General features: G+C 40.2%; 1 protein-coding gene across 2 annotated transcripts in view; it reads right to left on the bottom strand.

Moving 5' to 3' along the window:
• The window catches only part of Smarcc1 (SWI/SNF related BAF chromatin remodeling complex subunit C1), a 103,701-nt gene that overhangs the window by 26,436 nt on the left and 64,067 nt on the right, over positions 1-13,198 (bottom strand). Inside the window, exons 22-24 of one of the 2 annotated variants that reach the window (XM_070017698.1) lie at positions 11,895-11,950; positions 8,855-8,969; positions 6,266-6,420 (exon numbers count right to left, since the gene is read on the bottom strand). In XM_070017698.1, coding sequence (XP_069873799.1) covers positions 6,266-6,420; positions 8,855-8,969; positions 11,895-11,950 — 326 coding nt within the window. The remainder of the gene's footprint in view (positions 1-6,265; positions 6,421-8,854; positions 8,970-11,894; positions 11,951-13,198) is intronic. The other variant, XM_070017699.1, reaches the window with a different exon arrangement.

Here is a 13,198-nt window from a genome sequence, read left to right as displayed (position 1 = left end):
GGACGGAATGGTAGAGGAAAAACAAAGGAGGAGGCAACAATGCTGGATAAGAAATGTACTCATTACCTTGCTCATGTAACAGTATTTTCACAATTAAAAAATTAAAAAAAAAGAACACACACACTATATATATATATATATATATATATATATATATATATATATATATATATATATATATATATATATATATATATATATATATATATAACCCTATCTCTTCCCAGCATCTTTTCTTTCCTATGCGTTTCCTAGGGACAGGCATGAAACACCTAATACAAACAGAATGTCATTGATGACTGAATGAAGTTTTATTTCCTGCACATGTTAATGTTGAAGCTGACGTAGGGAATTACCATAATAGACCATGAGATACAGAAGTTGTAGGCAAAACCTAAGAATGAATGAAGCAATGAATTCATAGGGGGGCAGGTAACATCAACAGGTTAAAGACAAACAGGAAACTAGGGGTATGACTCAAGTGGTACAGTGCCTGCCTGGCAAGTATCAGGTCCAAGTCAAACCCCAATATAAACAAAATATAAAACAATAAAAACAAACCAACAGAGGAACAAATATTAAACAAGAGCAAGAAGACATTGATCATTGGAGCTGGACAATAGGAACTGGGGCAGCTAGATATCCAAATACAAAAGAATGAGTTTGGATCCTTATCCCCTATTACCTCATATACAAAAATGAAAGTCAATGCACCATAGATCTCAAAGTAAGAACTTACATTAAAAAATGTTTATCATCAAAGACATAAAGGAAAGCTGGGAATTGGTGGCTCTTACATGTAATCCTAAATCCTCAGGAGGCTGAGATTTGGAGGATCATGGTTTGAATTCAGCCTGAGCATCAAAGTCCATGAAACTGTCTTATTAAAAATAATCAACAAAGGGGCTGGGAAGTGGCTCAGTGGTAGAGTGCTTGCCTTGAGTGCATGAGGCCCTGGGTTCAATTCCTCAGCACCACATAAGCAAAAAGAAAAAAGCTGTAAGTGGCGCTGTGTGCTCAAGTGGTAGAGCGCTAGCCTTGAGCTGAAGAGCTGAGGGACAGCGCCCAGGCCCAGACCAGACCACCTCCCCCCCCCCAAAAAAAAATCAACAAAAAGCCAGGGTGACCAAATGCTTGATTCAAGGGACAGCTTATGAGTGAAAAAGCAGCAGCTGGGAGGACAGTCACACATCACCAAGCCTTGCCTTTTCTGTGGAGATAGGGACTTAAGATTTGGGGGGGTGGGAGGAGAAGGGACAAGGAGGGGAGATTAGACTGGCCTAGAACCTCAATCTTCCTGATCTCTGCCTCTTGCATAGCTGGGATAGCAAGTAAACATCACCATGCCCAGTTACTGGTTGAGATGGGGGTTGGCATCAAATTATGATGCTCTGGCTTTCACCTGCCAAGGAGCTTGGATTACAGGCATGAGTCACTGGTGCTCAATTAAGTTTTTCTTTTCTTTTTAAAAAAGAGTGTTAGGCATTGAATCCAAGGCTCTATGGATGCTAGCCAAGTGCTCTACGACTGGGTTGCAAGCCTAGCTCCTTTTTTTGGTTAGTCGTGGGCTTGAACTCTGGGCTGGATGCTGTCCCTGAGCTCTTCAGCTCAAGGCTAGCCCTCTACCACTTGAGCGCCACTTCCGGTTTTCTGGTTGTTTACTGGAGATAAGAGTCTCATAGACTTTTCTCCCTGGGCTGGGGCTGGTTTTGAACTGTGATCTTCAGATCTCAGCCTCCTGAGTAGCCAGGATTATAGGTGTGAGCCACCAGTGCCCAGTTTTGTTTTTGTTTTTTGTTTTTAAAGACAGGAAATTCCTATGTAGCTAAGGCTGGTCTTAGCTTCCTAGGTACTAGGACTCTAGGTACATGTGCCACCATATGCAGCCACAGTGCATTTTAAAAAGAGAATTCTCTCAAGGAGTATGACTAGGCTCTGATCAAGAAACCAGGAATGAGTGATAGATACTAGTTGGGATAAAGAAAGATGAAAAAGCTGAATACAGTCAAAAGAGAATGTTTGCAACTATGAAAACAATGAAACCTGTTGAAATTGTTTTGGGAAGGGCAGAAAAGGAAAAGGGAGAGTGATAGTAGGGGTAACACTGATTGAAATACATTTGCTAAATGAGTGTAACTGGCTTCTATCTTTCCCACCACTGATAGTAATTCAGGACACAAAGATCTCAACATTAGTAACTCTAACACTAAAAAAGAGCTGCCCTACCCCAAGGAGCCTCCAGGTACCTGGACCTTATTCTGATAAGATCTCATCCTCCACCCTTAGCCTGATACCATAGTGAGATGGTGTAACCTTGAGATGGTTATTCTGCCAAGTGAGAAAAGGTTGTATGATTTGTGACCAAAGAATAGACTGTAATGGGTTAAACTGGCATGAATTCCACCCACAGGTATTCTCTATGCCCCCTTGAGTTTGGACAGGATCTTTGACTGGGAGTTATGTGGCACTTTTTAGGGTTCCAAGCCATCCAAGACACTAGCAAGAGTCCTGTTTAGTTTATTTATGTCTTAACACTCTCCTCAGTCTTCCACTTTTCCAAAACAGTTCTTATAAGACTACTCCTCACAAGCTAGGATTGTAGAGAAGATGAATGGAGGAGTGATGCCAGCCTTCTGTTTCCTATGCACAGTATTACCAGGTTATGATCTCTATGCCCAATGTGTTTACTGTAAATCACCAACACATACCTGTGATACAAGAAGCCTTGTGACCCAAATAGCAGCAATAACATTCCCTTCTCAAGAAGGAATTTCACACATAAAGGAGCAAGTTCTATTTCTGATGGGTTAAAAAAAAGTATCTTCCTGATAACCATACCTAATGGCCATGTTATTATCATGTTCATGATAATGAACATAAAACTACTGTTGCCATTGTGGGGTATATGGATATGAAGTCATTTATAAATAAATCAAAGGGAAATGTCTGTGGTCTCAAGAAAGTGTGATCTCTGCTGTCTTGGTTTTTTTTTTTTTTTTTTTGGGTCCAGTCGTGGGGCCTGAACTCTGGGCCTGGGCGCTGTCCCTCAGCTTTTCAGCTCAAGGCTAGCGCTCTACCACTTGAGCCACAGCGCTACTTCCGGCTTTTTTCTTATGTGGTGCTGAGGAATCAAACCCAGGGCCTCATGCATGCAAGGCAAGGGCTCTACCACTGAGCCACCTTCCCAGCCCCGATCTCTGCTGTCTTGGAAGAACTGATTCTTATTATCACTGAAAAAGAGCTTGTTCTGGGGTTTTTCCAGTTTATTCCACCAATAGTTTTCAATTTTTCTTTCCTTTCTAAGCTTAAATACCTAGAAAGGCAGAAACCCAGAGCACCCACCTAGCAGTGTCCTGCTGCTACAGTCTGAGGTGGCAATTCACAGCTTGGCAAGGAGGGGCAATGAGCAAATGGGTTGTTCCTGAAGAGACTTTTCTATGACAAGTATGGGGAGAAGGCAGAGAACATAGCACCTTGCCTGTTCAGCAGCTAGATCTAGAGGCCCTAATTATCACTCCATGCCAGAGGGTGACAAACTCTTAATAATAAAGCTGTTTATAGACACAGAAGAACATAATGAGAGTTAGGGAAACTTGGATTGGCTGGATAAGCTATACTAATTACAGTAATTTAGGTGAGTTCCTTATCCCTGATTACCATGTAGTGCAAAAATGATTATGTGCTGTGACATGTATCAGATACAGCTGTAAGTGGTACTGAACTGCTCACAGAGCCAAGTCATATAGCATGAGCATTTGTACTATTTTCACAAATTAGAGGAAAAAAAAAATCAATGTCTCAAAAATAAAAACAAGCCGGGCGCTGGTGGCTCACGCCTGTAATCCTAGCTACTCAGGAGGCTGAGATCTGAGGATCGCGGTTCAAAGCCAGCCCGGGCAGGAGAGACTGTGAGACTCCTATCTCCAATAAACCACCAGAAAACCGGAAGTGGCGCTGTAGCTCAAGTGGTAGAGCGCTTGCCTTGAGCTGAAGAGCTGAGGGACAGCGCCCAGGCCCAGAGTTCAAGCCCAACGACCGACAAAACAAAACAAAACAAAAAAAAACAAACTACTAGAAATATGAGAGCACTTGATGAGGAGGGAGTGGAAATCCAGTGAACTAGAAAAAATTATGTTTCAACAGTCTTCTCAACTTTGTATGAAATAGCAAAAGGTCAGATTTAATAGTTGACAAAAATTATTTCTATGCAACCACCAGTCATATAGTTGTAAGATGGTCAGTGCTATGCCACAGACATTATTTTCAGCCCAAAGTTGACATAATAATAGTTACAAGATGCAAGGGACACTGTTTCCTAAGAAGTTTCATTTCTTTTTCATACAATGTACTGTATAATGCCTCAGAACAAAGGAGGAAAGTGTGCTGAAATTCTAAAGAAAAAACAGAAAAAAAAAAAAAAAAGACTGGATTCTGTTTATTAGAATTGCAAAAGACAGAACAGTACAGTTTGGGAAGAACAGGCAAGAAAGGAGGCTTGATATCTCATAAGGGCCCAAATCACCAAGGAAGTTCTGAATTACCAAGAGTTTGAAATTTTAGGCTAAGAATGACAAGGCAGTTAATTGAAGAAAAGTAAATTTTCAATAATCATTATTTTAAGAGGAGTTTTCTAAAGATTCCTGTTCAAGCCAGGAACCCAGGGCTCACTCCTGTAATCCTAGCTACTGAGGAGGCTGAAAGCTGAGGATCATGGTTCAAAGCCAGCCCAGGCAGGAAAATCCCCATGAGAATCTTATTTCCAATTAACCACCAAAAGACCAGAAGTAGTGTTGTGGCTCAAGTGGTAGAGTGCTTGCTTTGAGCTGAAGACCTGAGGGACAGTGGCCAGGCCCAGAGTTCAAGCCTCACGACCGATTTAAAAAAAAAAAAAGAAAAAAAGATTCTGTTCATAGGTGGCAGTGTGTCTAACAAGTGCAAGGCCCTTAGTACAAAACCCCTGCACCACAAAAAAAAAAAAAAAAAAAAAAAAGGAAAAAAAGAAAAAAGAAAGATTCCCATTTATACTATGGGATTCTTTTTATGTAGAACAACAAAAAAAAAGAAACTAACTTATGATGTTGGGAGACAGGCTGGTAACCTCTCTTGGGGAGAGGCACAGTGATTGCACAGGAAAATGAGGCCGCTTCTGAAGGGTTGTAACATCATGTTTTTGGAAGGGGGTGGTGCTTACATAGATGGGCTTAAATTGGGAGAAATTCACTGAGCTGTAGACTTTTATCTTTCGTTTATCTGAATGTTAAGTTAACCTTCAAGAAAAGGTGAAAAAAAAAACAAACATTATTTTTGCTGTAGTATCTGGTCTGGGTTGACTGAGAATTATTGTGGTCTGTAAAGACCTCTTCAGCAGACCACTAGACTTGGGTCAGATGAGTTGGCACTCAAAACCATGTTCTGGGATTTGAGTTAGTTTGTGTATGGGTCTATTATGAATCATGCTCCACAGATTAAACACTTGAAAGAACATCTTTACCCAGGGGTCAAAAACAGCTCAAGATAAAGAGATTAGGAATGTTCTAGTAACTATTGCCTCTTGAAATGTGGTAATCTACAATGGAAGGAAACTTGTTCAGAGGTAGAATGGATAAAAGGTGACAAGATTTCTAAAAATTTCATATATTCATGGTTGGAATGCTTTAAAATGCTAAATTAACTCTAAGCAGGGAAAATAACATTTTCTTGTCTTCTTAAATATGCTATGCAGTCGATAGTGTTATAAATAGAAAAAGCCACCCCCAGAAAAGCTGGCAAATTCAAGAAGAAAAAGAGCTATTTTAGGTCCCCTCTTTCCTTTCAGATGTAATATCAGGGCAAAGTATTTATACAAGAAAACAGATTTTTGCCTTAAAAATCATAAACAAAAGTAAAAAGTATGGGTATAATGGTCCAAGACCAGCCCTGAAGGCAAATTAAAAACAGGAAGACAATGGACTCCTTAAAGAGACCTTAAAATTTGCCTTGAAGTCCTCACAAAGCTAAATGACACAGTGAATGGAATGAAAAAATTCACTCATTAAGACCCGATCTATCCTTTTTTTAACCACTTGAACTCCATCCCCATCACAACCAGATTTATTCTACCATTCTCCTGCCTGCGGATTTCTTAACCTAGAAATGCCATTCAAGCAAATAGTCATCTTCTATTGGGAGCTAGAATCTTTATACTAAATGTTCCCAATTAACTAAAAACAATACGACTATTCATGGTTTAAGAGAGCATGGGAGAAAAAGGGCTGCAGGGGCGAACCTTGGCTTTGGTGGCAGCTGAAGCAAGAGCAGCTGCTGCGGCTGTGGCAACATTTCCTTCAGAAATTTCATGTTCTACTTTCTTCTTTCCGGTATCATTTTCTCTTTCTTTACATGTATCAGAGAGTTCCTTGTTCTCTTCAGTCTCCTTTTCTTCTGAAAATATCAGAAAACTTTATTATCCTTGTAACCCAGGCTCAATAATCCATTTTACCCTTTTACTTTTGCCATACAACAAACTAGAGCTAATTTTATTTTTTCTTTTAAAAGTTTCATCAAGTATTTTCATGCTTTTAAGTATGCCTCTATTGGAGATATAGCTTGAAGTAGAATGTTGTCTTTTTATTATTGCTCTAAACTCTATGTTGTTCCCTCGGACTTAAAGAAAAACTCATGGGAATTTAGACCCACATATCTATTCATTCATTAACAGCATGCTCTAGGAATGAGAATCAGAGGGAATCAGACTTGATGAACAGTACTTGCACAAGCCTGAGATGGACATAGGCAATAAAATGGCAGGTATGTGGAGGATGGAAGGAGGCAGGCAGGCAGGCAGACAGACAAACGCATGGGTTGATAGGAATTGAACTCAAGTTCAATATAGGTACTACAGATTTTTTTTTTTAGATTTTTGTCTTGCTAGTGTTTTTATCTTCATTCTGTTTTGCTTTTTAATGCCCTTACAGCTCATCAAATGTATCCTAATTCTTCTCTTTGTTTTGTCTCATCAATCATTTAATATGGTTTGTGTTGTAGTTAGAATTTGTTTTGATCATTTACATGATTGGTCAAACTGCACATTTGGGGGAAAACCTCATTATACTCTGCCTAAATTACCAATTACTTGAATTTTTGTCATGATTTGTAGTTTCAAAGTCTGGCAGCTCTCTGTGCAGTGTCTCTATGCAGTCTGTTTCAGCTTCTGGTGCTATAAACATTCCTCTATTTTCTATACCGTCCATGAGCCTTGAGTACCTGAGGTAGATTCTGATTTGTTTTTTTGTTTCAGAGCTGAGCTCCTTTAGGTCCAGAGAGTGATTCTTTATTACTGTTCTTTCTCCACAATGAAAAAGCATAAATCAGCAAAGGTACCCTAAGCTGCCTTTGCGATTATTACTGCCTGAGTAGGGTAGCAAATAATTGCTCCTAACATGGATAAGCAAGTTCTTAAACCTAAATCCTTCTTACTAAAACCAAACCAACCAATCCTGAAACTGAACGCTCTCATTTTGGGAAGAAAACCTTGAGAAGGAATCTTCAGATAAAAGTATCTTTAGCAGGTCATCAGTGGCTCATAGCTATAATACTAGGTATTAAGGAGGCTGCAATCCAGAGGACTGCAGTTTAAAGCCACTCTAGGCAGGAAATAATAGGCTCCATCTCCAAAATAACCGGGGTGGGGAAGTAGACTGGAGTTACGTGTAAGAAAACAAGATGAGCTGGGTGCCAGTGGTTCACACTATAATCCTAGCTACTCACGAGGCTGAGATCTGAGGGTCTCAGTCCCTGTGTGACACTCTTATCTCCAATTAACCACCAGGGAACCAGAAGTGGCACTGTGGCTCAAAAGTGGTAGAATACTACCCTTGAGCAAAAGAGTTCAAGGTCAGCGCCCAGGCCCTGAGTTCAAGCCCTGTGACCAATGAGAACAACAATAACAACAACTATATATATATGAACAGTATGAGGGAGCAAGCTGAACAAGCTTGAACCTAACAACAAGGTCCTGAGTTCAAACTGGGGGTGGAGGGGGAATACAGCAGAAATAGAGGGAGGGGAGGAGGGAAACAGACAGAGGGCGCATATTTTCCAAATTGTATTGTTATCTATTATTCCACTTTCAACAGACATACACCCTTGCACCAGCCAACATAATGAACAGCTGTAGTATGAATGGGTACAAATCCTGTTTGTAAAATAACTCCAAGAACATAATTAGACTAGAGAGGTTATGTATTATATATGGGAAGCTACTGTGCTCTCACTAGCTGCTGCTTGGATTCTTCTTTACCGCACCTATACTTATAGATACACCTATTGGAACTGCAGGCATGGCTTCAGCTTTCCTGTTCTTTTTTCTTTTGTCGGTTGTGGGGCTTGAACCCAGGGCCTGGGCAGTGTCTCCGAGCTTTTTCCCTCAAGGCCAGTGCTCTACCACTTGGAGCCATAGTGTCACTTCTGGTTTTCTAGTGGTTAAATGGAGACAGGAGTTTCATGGACTTTCCTGCCCAGGTGGGCTTCCAACTGCAGTCCTTAGATCTCAGCCTTCCAAGTAGCTAAGATTACAGGTGTGAGCCACTGGTGCCCAGCAGCTTTCCCATTCTTGAGTCCACCATATTTCTTTATTACCCTCAGGGCCAAAGGTTTCATGTGGACAGCTAACAGAAAGGGACAAGACAAGATCTGAATTAATTTGAATAATGATGTCTCTACCTATTAATAGAAACAAAGAAAAATGTAGTACCTAGCTGTCAAATGAGAGCATAATTCTGTAACATTTAGAAACAAACCCCAAATAAAGGAAGACCTATTTGCATAAGTTATCAGTATTTCTTTCTTCAGTGCCTTTTGGTGCCACTCAAGTTACCTGATTTAATGTCCTCACTAACTTCGCTATCCTGTTCCTTCTCACTACTTTTTTCATTTTCTCCATCCTGGGTTTTTTCACCTTCATCTGTTTCATTTTCCACTTTATTTTCTGCCTGAAGGAAGTCAAAACAAAAGAATTAGGGAGTGATATTACCTTAGATTAAAAGTGAACTAGATTCAGAAGGGCCAAGTACAAAAAGAGGTGAAACTAATACTTAAACTATTACTAGTTATTTTAAGCATGTGAATTTCACATCATCAACCAAGAAGCAAGAGGAAATGCTGTCAGAAGAAATGACAGTCTATCACACTATGATAATTTTAGGAAGAAACATAATTAAGGAATAGTGTGATTGGCTAGGAATATGGCTTAGTGGTAGAGTGCTTGCCTAGCATGCATGAGGCCCTGGGTTCCATTCCTCAGTACCACATTAAAAAAAAAAAAAAGAGCTAGGTGCTGGTGGCTCACACCTGTAATGCTAGCTACTCAGGAGGCTGAGATCTGAGGATTGTGGTTCAAAGCCAGCCCAGGCAGGAAAGTCCGTGAGATTCTTATCTCCAATAAACCATGAGAAAACTGGAAGTGGTGCTGTGGCTCAAGTGGTAGAGCGCTTGCTTTGACCTGAAGAGCTCAGGGACAGTGCCCAAGCCCAGAGGTCAAGCCCCACAACTGACAAAAACAAAAAACAAAAAACAGTGATCATGCATTGGTGACTAAAAACATCAATTTCTCAGGTCAGCCTCTGGTAATTTAGGGATTTAGAAACTGCTGGCCTTGGAGATTGATACAATCTCTGACTTGAGCTGTTTTAAAAATTAAATAAGATCATAAATACAGAACAGAAAGCATAATATCTGAAACACTAGAGGAATTGTATTCAATTTTATTATTATGCACACCCTCTTAAATTATAGAAAATTTTAGAATCATTTAATCAAGACCTTAAGTCCTTGCATACTTGCATACACACACACACACACACACACACACACACACTCTCTCTCTCTCTCTCTCTCTCTCTCTCTCTCTCTCTCTCAGAATGTACCCTTGAAGAAGTTGTGCAGTCTTTCTTGAAGAAGTTGTACAGTCTTTCCTGTTCTTCCCATTTAGTTTCTTATCAACAGGGACTTAGCCAATAACATCCAGGAACACTTAAAATGCATTCAATATAGTGGCATTAAGGTCTAAGGTCTTTCTTCATCTATAGTTGGAGTTTTTGATTTGTTATCCTTATCTTTTTTGGGGGTGGGGGTGGAGGAAAGGGAGGGCCTGGTCATGGGGTCCGAACTCAAGGCCTAGATCTGGGCCACACTTGCACTTCTGGTTTTCAGGTGGTTAATTGGAGATAAGAGTCTCATGAAAAAAAAAAAAAAAAAGAGTCTCATGGACTTTCTACCCTGGCTGGTTTTGAACCATGATCCTCAGGTCTCAGTTTCCTGAGTAGCTAGGATTACTGGCATGAGCCATCAACACCTCAACACCTGGCTTACTTCAATCTTTATAGTTCTATCTGCTCCTTAAAAATAGCCTCCTCCTGCTGAGTACTGGTGGCTTACACCTGTAATCGTAGCTACTCTGAGATCTGAGGATTGTGGTTTGAAGCCAGCCTGGGCAGGGAATTAATGAGACTTTGATATTTAATTAACCATATAAACAAAAAAAAGCTGGGAAGTAGATCAGTGGCTCAAGAAGATAGAGCGTGAGCCTTGATCACAAAAGCTCAAAGACTGCATTTAGGCCAAGAGAAAAAAAATAGGCCTTCAATGGAGGTGTCTTACTAGTTTTTTTGTTTTTTTTGGGGGGGTGGGGGTCAGTTGTGGGGCTTGAACTCTGGGCCTGGGCGCTGTCCCTGAGCTCTTTAGCTCAAGGCTAGCACTCTGCCACTTGAGCCACAGCACCACTTCCGGTTTTTTGGTGGTTAATTGGAGATAAGAGTCTCGTGGACTTTCCTGCCCAGGCTGGCTTTGAACCATGATCATCAGATCTCAGCCTCCTGAATAGCTAGGATTACAGGCCTGAGCCACCAGCACCCAGCTTCATTTTTTTCTTAAATATCCTGTTGGCAGTTAAATCTCCTACAAAATACTTAATATTCTTTTTTTTTTTTTTTTTTGCTGGTCTTGGAGCTTGAACTCAGGGCCTGGGCACTGTCCCTGAGCTTCTATTTACTCAAGGCTAGCGTTCCACTATTTGAGCCACAGTGCTACTTCCAGCTTTTTCTATTTATGTAATACTAAAGAATCAAACCCAGGGCTTCACACATGTTAGGCAAGCACTCTACCACTAAGCCACAATCCCAGCCTGAAATATTCTATAATTCTCTTCTGGCACAAGTATGAAAACTAAGTTCTACAATCCAGTATTTACAATAAGTATAACTTTTGTATTCCTACTGCCAACTGTGCCTAAAAGAATAATAACAAGCCGGGTGCCGGTGGCTCATGCCTGTCATCCTAGCTACTCAGGAGGCTGAGATCTGAGGATCTCCGTTCAAAGCCAGCCAGTGCAAAAACTCCCTGCGAGATTCTTATCTCCAATTAACCACCAGAAAACCGGAAGTGGCACTGTGGCTCAAGAGGTAGAGTGCTCACCTTGAGCTGAAGAGCTGAGGGACAGCTCAGGCCCAGAGTTCAAGACCCACGACCAACAAAACAACAACAAAAAAGAATAAAAACAAAACAAAACCAAAAAACCAGGACAGGATGATGATTAAGTGAATAAGTATATGGAAAATATCCTAAACCCTGAAACTCACACGATGAATTAAAAATTGGGCTCTTGAATCTTTATAATTTTTCCCCCTTTTAAGAATAAAATAAGTTTAAATCGGGGACTTAGGGGAAAGGACCTCTACTGTACTGTGTGAAAACTATACTTCAAATAATAACATCAAAATGGTGCACAGAACTACTAATAGCCTCCTAGGCCCTTGGAAGGGAATAAAAAATTATATAAATATATATAAAAATTCCAACTCACTTTGCTAAAAAAAAGCACATGTGGTTTTCAGCTATGGAACAATTTAAATAGTCTTTACCTTCTCAGGCTGTTGACCATCAGCATCTGTTTCCATTTTTTCCTCTTCAGATCCTTCTAAAAGTAAGAAAAAAACCCAAAAACTATGAAAAAGAGCAAAAACCCAGCTATACACTACGTGTTTCTGAAATACAATTACACAGAGTATCATTGATGAGAGTTCTAAAACCCTAAAACAATCATATTTTCTAGACCTGCTAGACGTGAATAGGTCTAACTTCCTAGCTACTCAAGAGACTGAGATCTGAGGATCACTGTAAAGTCTGAGCCTCTTATCTCCAATTAGACACCAAAGAAATGCCAAGCGCTAGTGGCTCCTGGCTGTAATCCTAGCTACTCAGGAGGCTGAGCAGTTCAAAGCCAGACTGGGCAGGAAAGTCTGTGAGACGCTTATCCCTAATTAACCACCAGAAAACCGGAAGTGGTGCTGTGGCTCAAATGGCAGAGTACGCGCCTTGAGCTGAAAAGCTCAGGAACATCATCTAGGCCCAGAGTTCAAGCCTTATGACCAAACAAAAAACAAAAACAAAAACACAAAAAAGCCAAAATTGGAGCTATGGCTCAAATGGTAGCTCCCTAGTTTTGAGAAAAAAAATAAGCAAAGCTCAGATGACTATGATAACTAATATAAGAACTATATCTGGGATATTTTGATGCTGTTGTGTGTATATATGTGTGTTGTGTAAGTCTTCAAGCTTGTGGCCAAGGCTCTGTCCCTGAGCATTTTTGCTCAAGGCTAGTGTTCATTTGAGCCTTTTTTGTTGGTTAATTGGAACTAAGTATCTCACAAATTTTCCTCCACAGGCTGGCTTCTAACTGTAATCCTCAGATCTTAGCCTGATAGTTAGCCTTGTAATTAGCTAGGATTAAAGGGGTGAGTCACCTGTGTTCAGCTCACAAAGTATTTGGATGGGAATGAAAGTAAACAGCTGTAGGATCTAGATATGGTTGTCCATGCCTACAGTGCCAGCACTTCAGAGGCTGATACAGGAAGATTGAGAGTTGGAGGAGAGCCTTAGACATGGATGTAACAAATTCCAGTCCAGCCTGGGCTGTTCAGCAAAAACCCTATTGCCAAACAATAAAAACAAAAAAAAAAAACAAAACAAAAAAACCCCCACCAACAATCAGCTACACCAATACAGCACAACCTCACTGCTTGGAAAATAAATAAATAAAAATACTGAAAAATCTAAATACACTATGTTTTAGAAAGATTGAAAGCAAGTAAAATTACATCTAACACATGTTGTGTAAGTGCATCTATGTTTGTGATAAAATTCATTTAAAGAAGTATTTAGAATG

Source organism: Dipodomys merriami, unplaced genomic scaffold (assembly GCF_024711535.1).
Source record: "Dipodomys merriami isolate MVZ:Mamm:240054 unplaced genomic scaffold, mDipMer1.0.p SCAF_125, whole genome shotgun sequence".
Classification (NCBI taxonomy): domain Eukaryota; kingdom Metazoa; phylum Chordata; class Mammalia; order Rodentia; family Heteromyidae; genus Dipodomys; species Dipodomys merriami.
The sequence above is the reverse complement of the archived record's forward strand: the minus strand, read 5'-3'. Positions and strand labels throughout refer to the sequence as shown.